The sequence below is a fragment of the Parastagonospora nodorum genome (genome assembly GCF_000146915.1).
Source record: "Parastagonospora nodorum SN15 chromosome Unknown scaffold_13, whole genome shotgun sequence".
Taxonomy (NCBI): Eukaryota; Fungi; Ascomycota; class Dothideomycetes; order Pleosporales; family Phaeosphaeriaceae; genus Parastagonospora; species Parastagonospora nodorum.
The window spans coordinates 610,950-624,846 of NW_001884561.1; the positions used below are offsets into that span (position 1 = coordinate 610,950).

At 51.8% G+C, this 13,897-nt stretch overlaps 7 protein-coding genes across 7 annotated transcripts; 3 read left to right on the top strand and 4 right to left on the bottom strand.

Moving 5' to 3' along the window:
• Positions 1-363: 363 nt before the first annotated feature.
• On the top strand, positions 364-1,751 carry SNOG_08763 (hypothetical protein; the record flags this gene model as incomplete). Its single annotated transcript, XM_001799019.1, has 3 exons — positions 364-997; positions 1,057-1,299; positions 1,351-1,751. The coding sequence occupies 3 exons, from the start codon at positions 364-366 to the stop codon at positions 1,749-1,751; spliced, it is 1,278 nt and encodes a 425-aa protein (XP_001799071.1).
• A 146-nt stretch (positions 1,752-1,897) lies between these two features.
• SNOG_08764 (hypothetical protein) lies at positions 1,898-3,943 on the bottom strand (the record flags this gene model as incomplete). The annotated part of the gene is made up of 1 exon (XM_001799020.1): positions 1,898-3,943. The coding sequence occupies one exon, from the start codon at positions 3,941-3,943 to the stop codon at positions 1,898-1,900; it is 2,046 nt and encodes a 681-aa protein (XP_001799072.1).
• A 469-nt stretch (positions 3,944-4,412) lies between these two features.
• On the bottom strand, positions 4,413-5,945 carry SNOG_08765 (hypothetical protein; the record flags this gene model as incomplete). Its single annotated transcript, XM_001799021.1, has 1 exon — positions 4,413-5,945. The coding sequence occupies one exon, from the start codon at positions 5,943-5,945 to the stop codon at positions 4,473-4,475; it is 1,473 nt and encodes a 490-aa protein (XP_001799073.1). The 3' UTR covers positions 4,413-4,472.
• A 245-nt stretch (positions 5,946-6,190) lies between these two features.
• SNOG_08766 (hypothetical protein) lies at positions 6,191-6,668 on the top strand (the record flags this gene model as incomplete). The annotated part of the gene is made up of 2 exons (XM_001799022.1): positions 6,191-6,249; positions 6,575-6,668. The coding sequence occupies 2 exons, from the start codon at positions 6,191-6,193 to the stop codon at positions 6,666-6,668; spliced, it is 153 nt and encodes a 50-aa protein (XP_001799074.1).
• A 467-nt stretch (positions 6,669-7,135) lies between these two features.
• Positions 7,136-8,307, bottom strand: SNOG_08767 (hypothetical protein; the record flags this gene model as incomplete). The annotated part of the gene is made up of 3 exons (XM_001799023.1): positions 7,136-7,450; positions 7,509-7,534; positions 7,587-8,307. The coding sequence occupies 3 exons, from the start codon at positions 8,305-8,307 to the stop codon at positions 7,136-7,138; spliced, it is 1,062 nt and encodes a 353-aa protein (XP_001799075.1).
• Positions 8,308-8,630: 323 nt separating this feature from the next.
• SNOG_08768 (hypothetical protein) lies at positions 8,631-12,709 on the bottom strand (the record flags this gene model as incomplete). Its single annotated transcript, XM_001799024.1, has 6 exons — positions 8,631-8,964; positions 9,043-9,120; positions 9,169-9,526; positions 9,593-10,632; positions 10,685-11,319; positions 11,390-12,709. The coding sequence occupies 6 exons, from the start codon at positions 12,707-12,709 to the stop codon at positions 8,706-8,708; spliced, it is 3,690 nt and encodes a 1,229-aa protein (XP_001799076.1). The 3' UTR covers positions 8,631-8,705.
• Positions 12,710-13,086: 377 nt separating this feature from the next.
• Positions 13,087-13,871, top strand: SNOG_08769 (hypothetical protein; the record flags this gene model as incomplete). The annotated part of the gene is made up of 2 exons (XM_001799025.1): positions 13,087-13,273; positions 13,327-13,871. The coding sequence occupies 2 exons, from the start codon at positions 13,087-13,089 to the stop codon at positions 13,869-13,871; spliced, it is 732 nt and encodes a 243-aa protein (XP_001799077.1).
• Between the last annotated feature and the right edge of the window lie 26 nt (positions 13,872-13,897).

Below are 13,897 nucleotides of genomic sequence, written 5' to 3' on the forward strand. Positions count from 1 at the left end.
TGCGTCGTCGTGAAATGAAATTAATTGAAAAGCATATACGCCATGCATGCCCAGTAAATGCCGTTCTTCCTTTCAGTCAATCCCAAATCTCTTGCAAAGCTTAGTAATCTCTAGCGTAATTTTTTGCATTGTTTCATTATGAAAATCCCCCAGCGGCTACGCCGTCCGTTTTACAATAAAAGCGAAATACACCCTGATGGCCCGGCGGAGAAGGTCAAGATAAGACCCAACGAGCCGGAGAGTGGCACGACAATTCATCCGGACCATGAGACGCATAATACTCCCGTCGGATTCTGGCATCCTGAGCTTCGCAAAGTCAGGAATCGCGCCTTTGCAAAATGGATTGTAACGACCGCGTTCCTGATGGCATTCATCCTGGCTGTTCTTTCGATATACTGGGGAGTATTCTTCAAGGTCGAAAACCGCTTGAACCATTTGTTCGTCTATGTGGTAGACATGGATGGCGCTGCACCCTATGCCAACACTGGAGCTCGGCCTTTCGTTGGACCAACTATCACCGAGCTCGTTGAAATGCAGTTGAACAGCGGCAAGCCCACACTTGGATGGAGTGTCCGATCTGGATCCGAGTTCAATAACGATCCGGTGGAGGTGCGACAAGCTGTGTATGATTGGGACGCCTGGGCTGCCATCATCATCAACCCCAACGCGACGGCGCTATTGTACCAAGCTGTAGCTACTGGAAACACGAGCTATGATCCGCTCGGTGCATGCCAGCTGGTGTACCAAGATTCCAGGGACAGCACCAATTGGAACGACTTCATGTCCCCCTTCATCAACTCGTTCATGACGCAGGCGCAAAGTCAGGTCGGCCAGCGATGGGCGCGCATGGTGTTGCAAAACGCGAGCGACCCTGCTGCCTTGACGAATATTCAGGCCGTTCCACAGGCGATTAACCCGGCCATCGGGTTCTCAGAGTTCAACTTGCGCCCATTTTTTCCTTACACTAGCATTCCCGCTGTGTCTATTGGTCTTATCTGTAAGTTGTGATGTTCAACTTTGACAATGTTGACCACTAGAGCTGACAAAACCTTTTAGACCTGATCATTATTTCTTTCTTCAGCTTCTCCTTCTACATGCCCATCCACATGCAGTACATGTCGCCCAAGGGGCATCCTCCGCTCAAATTCCCGCAACTCATTGCGTGGCGCTGGGCTGCGACTATTACCGCTTACGTTTTCTTGTCGCTTGCGTATAGCTTCGTGTCTATGGCATTCCAGATCAATTTCTTCGGCACGAACCCCGTCACGTCCGAGACTCAGGTTACTATGATAGAATACCGTACGAGGCACGAGTCCATCTTGAATTTTTTACATGCTCACACTTTTTCAGGTAACCCCGTCGCCTACGGCCACGGCACATTCCCCGTATACTGGATGCTCAACTTCGTCGGCATGATCGCTCTCGGCCTCGCATGCGAAAACATGGCAATGGTCGTCGGACAGCCCTGGATGGGCCTGTTCCTGATTTTCTGGGTTATTACCAATGTATCAACATCTTTCTACGACATCGAGATCGCGCCCACTTTCTACAGGTGGGGGTATGCTTGGCCGTTGCATTCGATTGTGGAGGGCAGCCGGCAGATATTGTTCGGTCTGCATTCGAGGATTGGACTTGATTTTGGTATTTTGTTCGCGTGGGCAGGGGTTAATACTGCGTTCTTTCCCGTCTGTTGTTGGTTCCAGAGGTGGAAAACGCAGAGGGAGGTGCATGAGTATTGGCCGATGCATTAGACTTGGGTCGGAGAAGATAGTTGGTTGGAGGAGATAATAATCGACGAGCTGCTATATTTTAGCACACTAGCGTACGTGTATATTTTAGTAGCGTACCTAATGTAGTTCATTGACTTTATCGCTCGCTGTACCTGGCGAAGCTTACTCTACTTGTGCATCGTCCTGTACCTTTCCTTCACGTGCTCGACGATCTTCCTGACCTCAGTCGAGTCGAGCTTCTCCTTCCTGTCTAGCGTGTACAGCCCATTCACCTCTTGCTCAATATCCGTCAATTGTGTGTAAACAAAGCCGCCAATATGTCCTCCATCGACGATGCCCATCATCATCTTCTCAATCCTCTTCAGCAAGTCCTTCGGATCTGTCGCAGTCGTATACCCCCAGTCTCGCTGTCCACCCGCTTCTACCGCCGAGCGCGCAATGTTGATACCACCAAACTCCGTGCAAATGACCGGCGCATTGCTCATATGCGACGAGCCCGGATCGTCACCAGTCGCATCTAAGAATAGCGGGCGCCCACCATGCGCTCCCAAAATCCCATCCATGGTCTTACACGTCTCCATCAGCGCATCCGCATCCGCATAGTCATGGAATGTCGTCAAATCCGTCTTCACATGCTCCCATCCACAATTATCATTCACAGGCCTCGTCGGATCCATCGTCTTCGTCGCATAATACAAGCTGCGAATATGATTGCGCTGCCGCACGTCTCCTTGCAGATCCGTATATGCCCAGCTCTCATTCACCGGCGTCCATGCAATCACACTCGGATGGTTGATATCGCGCATAACCGCCTCGCGCCACTCTTGGTCGAAGCGCTCGACATACTCCGCGCTAAACGCATATGCATTTGCCATCTCGCCCCACACAAGGAAGCCGAGCCGATCGGCCCAGTAGAGGAAGCGCGGGTCTTCGACTTTTTGGTGCTTGCGGCAGCCGTTGAAGCCCATCTTCTTGCTGAGCTCGATGTCGATTTTAAGTGCGGAGGTGGATGGGGGCGTCATGAATGTGTCGGGCCAGTAGCCTTGGTCGAGGAAGAGGGCTTGGAAGTAGGGCTGGTTGTTGAGGCGGAACGTGCCATCGGCGGTGGACCAGGAGAGGGAGCGCATGCCAGTTGTTGTGTGGATGGTGTCTATGAGGGCGGAGGAGGAGGAGTAGAGGCGGATGGTGATGTCGTAGAGCGTGGGATGCTCGGGAGACCACAAGGCCACACCGTTGTGCCAGCACTTGCCGCTGGCAAGATACGGTGCTGATTTCGTTACTTCTTCTTGCTGGGTTTTGGACAGCTTCATGTTTGTTTCGATGGAGACTATATCCGAGTCACGTGGTAGCTCTAGTCTCTCTGTCTTGCCAATTGCAACACCCTCTAGACTGGCTTCGATCTCGACACCGAACGCATGGCCAGCTGGACGACCTAGTACCTTGATTTCCCCCACAAGCTTGCCACTTTCGATGTCGTTGCTCTTTAAGACTGTCCCCGTGCTCGCATCTCCAATTCTGACTGTGGGCACACTTTCCAGCCACACAGTCTGCCAGATACCTCCGCTTGGTGTGTAAAAGATGCTTTCAGGCTGTGCCTTCCAATATTGCTTTCCTCTTGGCTGAGTCAGATCGTGTGCTGAGTCGAAGACTCGCAGCGCAAGCCTCTGGGTCTTGCCAGATACAAAAGCATCTGTGATATCGATATCGAATGGTACATGACCGCCTCGATGTCCGCCAAAGAATTGTCCGCCAACCCACACTTTGGCCTCATAATCGACGGCTCCAAATCTGATGACAACACGATGACCGGCGAGCTTCTGTTCTTCGGATCTCAAGTCTTCAACCTCTCTCTCGTACCACAAAACCTCGTGCACCCCTAACTCATTAATGCCAGATGCAGGACATTGGAAAACATAGGGAACTTGGATGTCTCGCTTCTTGTTGACGACAGCTTCATGACCCTTAAAGATGTTGTCTTTCAATAGCTCTTGTGTTCCCGCAGCAATCTTGGCGACAATGTCTGGTGCTCCGGACTTGTCCGAACTGTTTGTGTTGGTGGGGTTCACCGTGATTTCTTGCGGGAGACCTTTGAGGTGCCAGGACTGCGACAATCCGACATCGTTATCATCGAAGAGAAAGGACCACGGGCCGTCGAGAGAACGCCATTGGACGCTCTCGCGAACGAAGTCTGGACGTGGGTAGTCGTCGGCCATTGTTCAGAGTTGCTGTGGGGTTGACGGAGTATGTGGTTCTATAAGACTCAAAGGAAGGTGTCGTTGGAACTATTGAGTCTGATTGCTGATCTTCATCAGGCACACACGGCACGTGTGATGTAAGTTGAGGTGGGGAGGTGGAGTAGTAGACTGGGTCCTGTTGAAATTAGGCCGAGACAAGCCTAGCGTCTTCTGCCTGATGCTGCGTGCGCGTACTGGATGCCACCTTCAACGTACATGGCCCCTCTCGCTCCCTAAACTGATACTCTACTGCATCAGCCCGAGATACAGTCTGATGAACAGCAAGTTTCGAATGCTTGATGGCCTTTCCCTTTTTGATACATTGTTTCCTTGATGATGCTTGCGTTTTCCCCGTAGAGGCAAGGCAGTATGAGCAATTAATGTTGTATTGAAGATTTAATTCACAATTAATTGTTGCGTCTAGATAACTTACTATTCAATACTGGTACAATGTGAGAGACAGAATCAGGTCTCATGTACAGCCTCAAAATTCACTTCATACTTCTTCTCAGTGTCCCAAGATCTCCTTTGCAACTCGCTCACCACTACGAATAGCACCATCCATATACCCGGTCCAGTAAACGCTCGTCTCAGTTCCCGCAAAGTGAATGCCATCAACTGCCTCGCGCAGTGCATGCCCATTCTTGCTCAGCACACCACCTGGCGGTGCGACCGCAACCGGTCCACCCTTGCTGAATTCCTCCAAGTCCCAGCGCTGCAGCACAAACTCAGTTGTGTCTGCTGCCTGTGAGCCAAAGTATCTGACGTAGTCTGAGGTAATCATCTTTTGCGCTTGCTCAGCAGGTAGTTTGTCAAGCGCACGCATCTCGTCACCGAGAATGAATCCCAGGATGGCGCCAAATTTGCCGTCGGATTCTGAGCTATCGAATGTGACCTTGACGGAGCCGCTATCTGATACGACTTGGCCATCAAGCTTCTCGGTGGTGCGCCAGAAAGGGGTCTTGTAAACTGCGATTCCCTTGCCGATTGCAGGAAGCTTGAGACCGTCGATGAGGTTTTGTCGAGCTTGGGGAAGGGCAGGAGAGAAAGCGATACGCTTGAGTAGTGGCGGAGGCATGGCGACGACCACCCTGTTGGCCTGCACACTACCCGCGCATGATTCGACAACATAGCCTGTGGGCGTCTTCTTGATGCTGGAGACTGCAGCGTTGAGTGTGATATGTTTGCTGCCGACCTTTTCAGCGAGACGCTCGGGAATCAGTCCTGTGCCGCCCACAACACGAGACTCTTGAGCACCATTTTGGACAGCGATAACCGATGCGAGGGTTCCCCTTGTGGTCTCATTACCACCAGATGCAATGTAGGCGATGAGATAAAGTAGGGAAATGTCGCGAGGTTCGGCGGAGAAGATGCCTTTGCATGCGGAAGTCAGGACCAGTTGTGCATCCGGATGAGGTGCGTTTGCGTTGAGGAAGTCTTGGAAGGACATCTTGTCCCATTCGGCGGCATTGGAATCGTTCCATGGAGCATTGACATCGATCTTGCCGGTCCATTCGTTGAGTTTTTGCTGCACACCCGCGATCTGGATTAGTGCCTCTTGTGCAACAGGCGGTGAGCCGCCAAGAGCTGGGTCTGGTGTGTATACCAGTCGCGTGCCATTGCGCCACAAGACCGAATCACCCTCACTGTAAGTCTTGAACGTCTCCAGACCCAAGTCTGAGATCATCTTGAAAACATGATCCTGGGTGGGACCAACAAATTCTGCACCAACTTCAGTGACACCACCATTCTTCAACTTTGCGTTGTGGACTTTGCCGCCGACTCGATCGCGAGCTTCGAGGACCCTCACCGTCTTGCCTGCAGCCAGGAGATCTCGTGCCGCGGTGAGGCCAGCAAGACCAGCGCCTACGACGACGACATCGACAGACTCTGGGACGGCTGCTGCTGAGACGATAGAGGGGGAAGCAATTAGAAGAGTAATGGCGGTCCGAACGGCAAGGAAGCCGGTGATGCGAGCCATACTGGAAGTGAACGATAGGAAGGTATAGTAGATACGGCTAATGTTCTAAGTGAAGAGCTGATGGCCGCTGAGAGCATCTGCAAATGTCTCCTCTTATATACACCCTAAGGACAGACGTCAGATATCTAGGGTATACCTCGGTCGTATTGCCATGATAACCATGGTCCTTGACGGAATTGTTGATCTATGTTTAGCCCCCAAAGGCCTCGTGTACAATGTTCCTCATCGGGAATGTGGTGCACACCATGGACAATCTCAGGTACCACTCGCATATAGAACCTAGCACAGAGGCGGGTCGGCCGATGTAAGTAGTCTACGCGCGATGTTTCGTGGGGATGTTCCGTGTCCGCCGTTTACCGGTTAGTCTGTGGCTAGATGTTTGGGAGATCCCGGCTGGCAACAATATTATGATTGGGATGGTGAATGTCCGATCAAGCTGTCAACTCGCAACCCTAACGCGTTGGAGCGTTAGACTGGGAGTGTCCAAAGGAGCGTGGAGTGGTCTCGCAAGGCTGACGACACTCCCGTGATCGAAGCGGTTAGGCTGCGAGACTTGCGCATTAGCTACGATGGCAGCATGCTATAAGGCTATCAAGGCAGGGTAAAGCCATGTAGAATACTGAAAGTAGATCAGCTTGCGAGATGTCGAAGGAGATCGGAAATGCCAAGGACACCGAACGGTTCCGAGAAAGCTTGAGAAGGCGTCGCGCTAGATGCCACTAGAACGCTGGCATCGGCCCTTCCTGTGCACTCTCATTTCAATTGGGATGAACTCAGCGACAATAGTGGGAGACATCGTGGAAATAATAGAGAGTATGAGTGCTTCAGATATAGGTAGTTGTGAGGGGTCCACAGCAGTGACCGACCTTGAGTAGTCAATTGAAGCACAATATTCCCCATAATTTTCTTTCATCGCACTGCGATTACATGTTATGAAGCGCGTATTCATTTGCAAATTCGCGATCCAGATCATATAGCAACATTCTGTCAATGGTGCCTATAATGTGTTTTGATCCTCTTTCTCAACAACCTGGGAACAAACTAGCACGTGTATGTCAACGCTCCTCAGATTCCAATATGGCAGCCTGATTGTCCTCATGAATTTTGAGCTTCCAGTTTCCTGAAACGAAACATTTTGTAGCCTACAGGCTTATCCATCAAAAATCACTCATCCAACCCAAAAAGATCCACTAGTCGTCGCTCCTCTCCCTCTTGATCCTCAACATCGTCTTGGCTCGACGATACCTTTCCTTCAGTCTGCCATATTTTCCGATCATATTCTGAGACTTGGTCTCCTGTACTGAAGACCTATCCTTCAATTCCTTGTTCTCTTGCTTGACAGCTTTGAGTTTCTTCTTCGATCCAACTGTCTTGGCTTTCGCGGCCTTGGTCTTATTATCCTGCGCAGTGAGCTGGGCTTGAAGATTCTTCATCTCTTCTTGGTGAGCAGCTCGAACTTGTGCGAGTTCGACATCGACATCGGATTGGAAACGTAGGACTTGGCCCTAGTCATCGTTAGTGAATAGGATAGAAGATGAGGAGGGTAATCGGGACTGGTCTCACCTTCATGGATGCAGGCTGCGTGCCATCTGAAATGTTGAGTCAATTTGAGATACAGCTGAGGGGTAAAAGGTGACTTACACCTCGCTTGAACACGAAAAGAGGTGCTGTTCACGACTGTGCGTGGGAGCTTCGTAGGTGTGATCTCAGCTGTGGAACTTTCACATGCTTCACTGAGTCTGACGCCGCGCAGGGCGAGCTCGGATGAGCGCTGGGTGTGCTGATTGCCGGAATGCTCTTGGAAAGACAGTCTGTTCTCCTGGAATGCAAGCTTCCCAGCTTCCTCAGCATTGTGGTTCTTCTCGAAGGCGAGGCATGCAAACTGCAGTTTCCCGGCCATATCTATTCCCCGAGAATTGTGGGCGTGATCAAGTCGACCAGTGAGAAGAAGAACGAAGTTGACAACCGTCTCAAATACCTCCGCCTCGAAATTGAAAGTTGTATGACGCGTGCGCTTGGACTTTGAGGAGCCCTGTGTCGATCCCATCAGGCGGAATGGTGTAAAGTAGTAGATTCGTGATATGTGGTTCTCCAGAACCGGCTCGCACATGTCGGTAGGCTGACCCATGTAGTATTCGATGTGATGTCCGTTGCCATGCGCCCATACAGGTGGTCCAGGATTCAGGTAGTAGCGGCCGATGAGAAGCATATCGGCTTGATGCCTTTGCTTGTTCACATTCGTGTATGTTATACTCTCGACTGTGTAGAGACCGCTGTTGGCCATGATGCTGAACTGAGCTTGATACCGGGATTCTGCATGGCTGTTGAAGTCGTTCAATACGTATTGCTCTGGGTACACCATGGCAACTGGAAGGTTGGAAGAGCTAGATGATTTTAGCGTGATCTCACTAGATGGAGGAGTGTCGTACTCGACTTGCGCAGCGCCGCGTAGGAGTCGAACAAGCGCGAAACAAACTCAGTCGATGTTTGAAAATTAGAAAAGGTGGTGTCAAACGCGAAGCTAACGCGCAAAGACGCGAGTTGAACGTGAGTGTGCTAGTGTTAAGAAGTGAAGACAGAGAGAACTTGTCTTCACAACACCACGGTACTGGAGCTACGATACACCGAGGACAAACGCTCGTGGCGGTGAAGGCAACCGTACAGCACGTGGATAGCAAGAGCAGAGCTGCAAACGAAAGCACTCGCTAAAAATCAGCGAAATGAGTATATATAGATACCTTCATACACACTTCCCCCATCCTAAGCCCCAACCCGGCTAACCTTATACTCCACCACCGTCCCCTCGCCCTCCCCGACAACAAACCTGCCCGCCGCCACATACGTCCCATTCTGCAAATCTTTGTACTTCTCACTCCCCGTCTCAAAGCTAAATGTCACAAAGCTATCTCCAAACTCCGTAGTCTTGGCGTCAGGGGAGGCAGACAAGATGGCTTTGACGCCCTCAGTCAGCTTGACATTGCCTTTGTAGTACATTGCCAGGATGGTGTTGTCATCGGTTCTGGGGCCGGGTTAGTTGGTGAGGCAAAGGATGTGCTGCTCCAACAATGTGTCAATGACAAACTGGCGCTATACTTACTTGACCTGAGATCGCACGTCGAGACGCATGTGTGAGCCCGATGCGTCGTTCTGGATGTAATCGTATCCTACGCCGTGTCTGGGTGGGGGTTAACAACTACTTTCCCTCTCACACTGAATGACGTACAATTCTCCGTTCAGTTTCGGCTCGAAGCCATCTTCGCTCTTGACTGTCCCGCTGACCATCGGCACGATGACAAGCTGGGAGCCAGCTTGTCCGCCCACAGACATGGGCGCGTCGATGGTGACGCGGACTGTGAAGGCGGGCTGGAGGGTGGGGAAATCTGATGGCATGGTGAAGGATTGTGTGATGGGATTGAGATTTTGAAAGATTGGGTTGAGATATATGTGTCTTGATCCGATAGTTGGTATTTGATATTCGCGGTGAGGTTCCGCATCCGCAATTCCAAGCTCGAAGCTGTAACTAACAGTGAAGCTACCCCGCCTCGCGCCCCACCCGTTCCTTCCTCCCGTTCCGATGACGACTACAAAGATTACACAGCTCGTCGCATTGCTGGCGCAACATATCGTAAACCGCTGCTAGAAGCCACTGACTCTCCCATTTTTCTTCTTCTTCTTCTTGTCTAGTCTTCCGCCAAATTTGCCTGGCTCCACCTGACTCTGCATTGGAAACGGAAACGTGCCAAATCCTTGACTCTGAGAACTTGCACCTGGGAGCGGAACATGCTGACTTGTGGCTTCGCGCATGGGGCCTGGAGAGCTTTTAGAAAATACAGTGGGCTTGACAAAGGTGAACGGCTGGCTGAAGGGTTGACTTGAGACCTGCGCCTGTGCGAGCTCATTTTGACGCTTCTGCATTCTTTCGCGACGTTCTTTCCTCCTTCGTGCTTTTTCTAGTTGTTCTGGGTCGTCACCATCAGCTGTCTCGAGGCGAGTTGCGCGTTCAGAGGCGTCCCAGTCGTATGTTCGTGGGTCGGCACCGGGCTGCCATTGGGACAACAAGCGATTCACGCCGTCTGGCATGGCATCTTCTGGGATTGCATCCGCATTGAACTTCAGATGCTTGCGCAAGCGGTTTAGCGGATCAGCCACGGTGGAAATTGTAAAAGAAGAAGGATTTTGCGAAGCCAAGTGTTGAGAAGATGGCGTGGTTGTTTGCGACTGCGAAGGCTGCGGTTGTGAGGGTGGTGGTGTAAGCAGTGGTTGCGAAGATGCCCACTCTTGAGAGCTGCCTCCAACAGGTTGGGAGGACAGTATTGGTAGGGCTAGTCCATTGTCTAGGTTGAGAGCTGGTTGGGTTTCTTCGGCCGTAGTCTCTGTCTCTCGTTGAAAAGTGCGCGTGCTAGCTAGCATCACCTCCGCCGCGACGCGTCGGGCGAGTCGTTCTTTATGTTGGCGCACGCGCTTAGGCACGTGTGGAGGCAGCGGTGCGATCCAATTCTGGAGGATCACATCATATAAGGTTGAGATAGTAGGCTGTTGACCCTCACCAAGCTGTAGCAGGTGGGTACTGGCGACGAAGCGCACTTCGACTTCGGCACCAGGCGCTTCTATGTCCAGGTACTGCTGTAACGATGAGGAAGCCTCATCAACATCGGACACGTTGAGCTTGTTGTCAGCAATCTCGAGGCTATGTCATGTTAGCTTCCGTGGCGCAGCATGCGTGCTCTCGGAATACTTACAGAGTCCCAAGTGGCACTTGTGGAATATTAGTGGAGCTTATGACCATTCCCTGATGTTGAATGACCACGCTCGGAACGTCCACAGCCCCTCCGTTCTCCTCCTCACCAATGTCGTTCCCAGTCAACGCATCGTAAAGTGATCTGTGATCCACTGCACGATTGGCGAAATCTGCTTGCTTGCCATTGTTTAAGGTCGGTACCTGTAATCGAAGTTTTGACACAGGCTCCTCTGTTGCTTCAATGCCCTCGGGTTCAAGAAAATCGTCCATCTCTTGGATGCCTCCTATCGTCCGCACATCCTTCCTGGGCCGATAGATTCTAGTCCAGATCAGATCTTCCACAGTATGATCATTCTCAACCGTGCTACTGCCTGCCGATGATGCAGCATATATGATCGACTCATGCACGCTCAGGTCAGATCGAAGCATGAACAATTTGTAGAATGTGAAGCCTTGAGCAAGGTATGTGCGCCCTTGACCTTGTGTGCTCGAAGAAATATCACCTTGAAACCGACAAGGCTCCATAGTAACTTGTAGAGTATGACCGGGTCCGTCCACGGCAAGGTCAAGATAGGTGGGATCAAAGCTCGAGCCAAGCACTCCAGAGCTAGAGGTCGCATTGTCGACGATGTATGTCTGTGTAAGATCATTTAGTCGAGAATGCAAGAGCACACACAAATCTGCAACACTGTTATTCTGGGCTGACCCAAAGAGAGACAACACACGAACCGTCATCATTCAGCATTGAGAGGCTGATATTGAGTGTAAAATCCTCAGCCCCTCTGTAATGCCGCCAAGAGAGAAGGACGCGGGCGCCCACTGGACCAACAGCCAAATCTACTGCTTCGCTTGGTGTGGTCACTGCCATCAGGCACAATTCGGTTGATGTGAGGATGAAGAAGCGACCACGTAACAATGGGTGTTTCTTGGCGTCCAATATCCAGTCATTTGATCGTGGAGAGATCACGGAAGGGCACGGAAGGTATGCGAAAGAAGTGCCCTCGATTCCAATTATGCTGAGTTGCCTTCGATTGCACACCAGGACGGTATTAACATCTCCAACCCAGAGTATCCTTGCCCAGCCATCCTCTGCTACCATCTCTTCGTCGTCTGCCGGTGCGATAGTGCCCTGTATTAAGCATGATAGCTTGTATTCGGTGCTTTTCCGCTTCTGATCAATGTCCCAGACGCTCCAGACGTGGTTCTGGTCGACGACAGCGAACTGCAGCTGAAAGTCGGGATTGAATGTAACATCCACATGGGGTGTACCCCCTGTCTCTTCGTTCTCCAGAGTCAAGATTGGATGCGCGTTGATGAGCGAGGGTGGGAGGTGGTAGTATTGTGAATTCGCAGCAGGCTGGGGTCGTTGCGAATAGAAGGGTCGGAAGATGATCGTTTTGGTGAGCATTCGGACAGCAAGCAACGTGCTTCTGTCTTCTGACTGCGAAAAGCAAACCTGCTGTATCGGCGCTGCTTGCTCGTTCCAGTACCCGGTTTCGGTATTCCTCAGCGTGTCGCCTCTAATCCAGACACTTTTGTCGTTTCCCCAGCCCATTGCCTCCTGATAGAGGAAAGCGATGCGCAAGATGTTTCCAGCCTCACCAGAGACTGTGGCTGCGATGCGACGAGGATTGTCCCATTTGTACGATCTACTGTCGGTATAGGTGATCGAGCCCGTGGAGTACAGACTGCCAACCAGTGGGTCGTACTTGTATGTCGCGGATAGTACAGCAGCCGAGGTAGCAGCAAGGTCTGGTAGCAGGTCATTTGCTGGGGTGAGCTGAGGGTAGTTGCGAAAGAGGGCTTTCGCATTGTGTTTGGCGTCAGTCTGCCGAGTCGTGGTTCCAGTATTCGCAAGCTGCACAGGTGCCCGTATGGCGTCGATGGAGTTTCGATCACGTATTCCGATCTGCTTCAGTGTTGTCGCAGTGAACTGACGAGCAAACGCCCAGTTTTGTGTATCGATATCAAATGTAGATGTTCCAGCATGGCCATAGTTGAGATGGCTCAACGTGCTGTCAGCCATCTGGGTAAAGAAAAAGTTCGCGATAGTTCGTTGCGTGTTTGCGGTGAAGCATAGTTCGAGCAGTGTTTGCTACGCGGCTATGTTTGTGCTGCGACGCGTCTTCGGCTGCAAAACGGTGAACGTGAAGACGCAGGCAGGCACAAGCAAAAGTTCCGCTAGCGCATAACGCATGTTCACGTGCTTTGGCGCCCCGCATCAGGTCCATTGAGGCTAGCGCGGAGTGTTTGTTTACAGAGCAACCATCAACAACACCAGCACCACTCGTCGCAAACCACGTCACACGGACACAACACGCACCGCACAACCAAACCCTATCATATACTGTCGCTGCCCCAGATTTCGCCATGACTACCTTCGAGCCGTCACTTAGCACCACGATGCGCGCTTCCTCCCACGATGCGCCGTCCATGGCCGATCAGCTGCCCTCCATCAACTTCGGATTCGACGACCTGCGCAGTCGCATGAACCAGTTCACCGCGCGCTTCGATGCTTTTATTGAGAATGGGCGACGCCGAGTGCTGGAAGAGCGCAACCAGTTCCACATGAACGTCGCAGAGCTTCACGGTAAGCTGTCGCATGTCCCATCCACACAGCATAGCATACTAACGGCACCCCAGAGGACCAGCGCATGAAGAAGCGCGACATTGAGATCCTCGAACTCAAACAACAACAACACAGCCAGAGCATCGCCAAGGAGTCGCAAGAGACAAGCGAAATGCAGGAAGCCATCAGCGCCCTCACCCTCCAGCGTGACGAGCGCCTTGCGCACCGCGACACCCTTCGTTCCCAGATTGCCGAAGTGCAGAAATCCATCTCTGCCCGCAGGGAGGCGCAACTCAAGCATCGCCGCTATCTCGATGGCCAGTCTCGGTACAACGAGCCGGAGCTGGACTTTTGGGAGAACTACCTTGGCCTGCGCATTGAAGGCCTGGGCAAGGACGACAGACTGAAGTTTGTATACACCAACGTGGATGAGCGCGAGTGGGAGCGCGAGGCCTGGTTCGAGTTGGACACGAGCGAGCGCGACTACAAGGTGCTGGAAGTCAGGCCGAAGGTGGAGCGGGAAGAGGTTGAGAGGGTCGTCGAGAGGCTGAACGAGTCGAGAGACCTGGCGAGCTTCTTGAAAGGCATGCGCGAGTTATTTGTCGAGGCATGCAAATAGGCGACGACTTCTCTAGATACCCATGT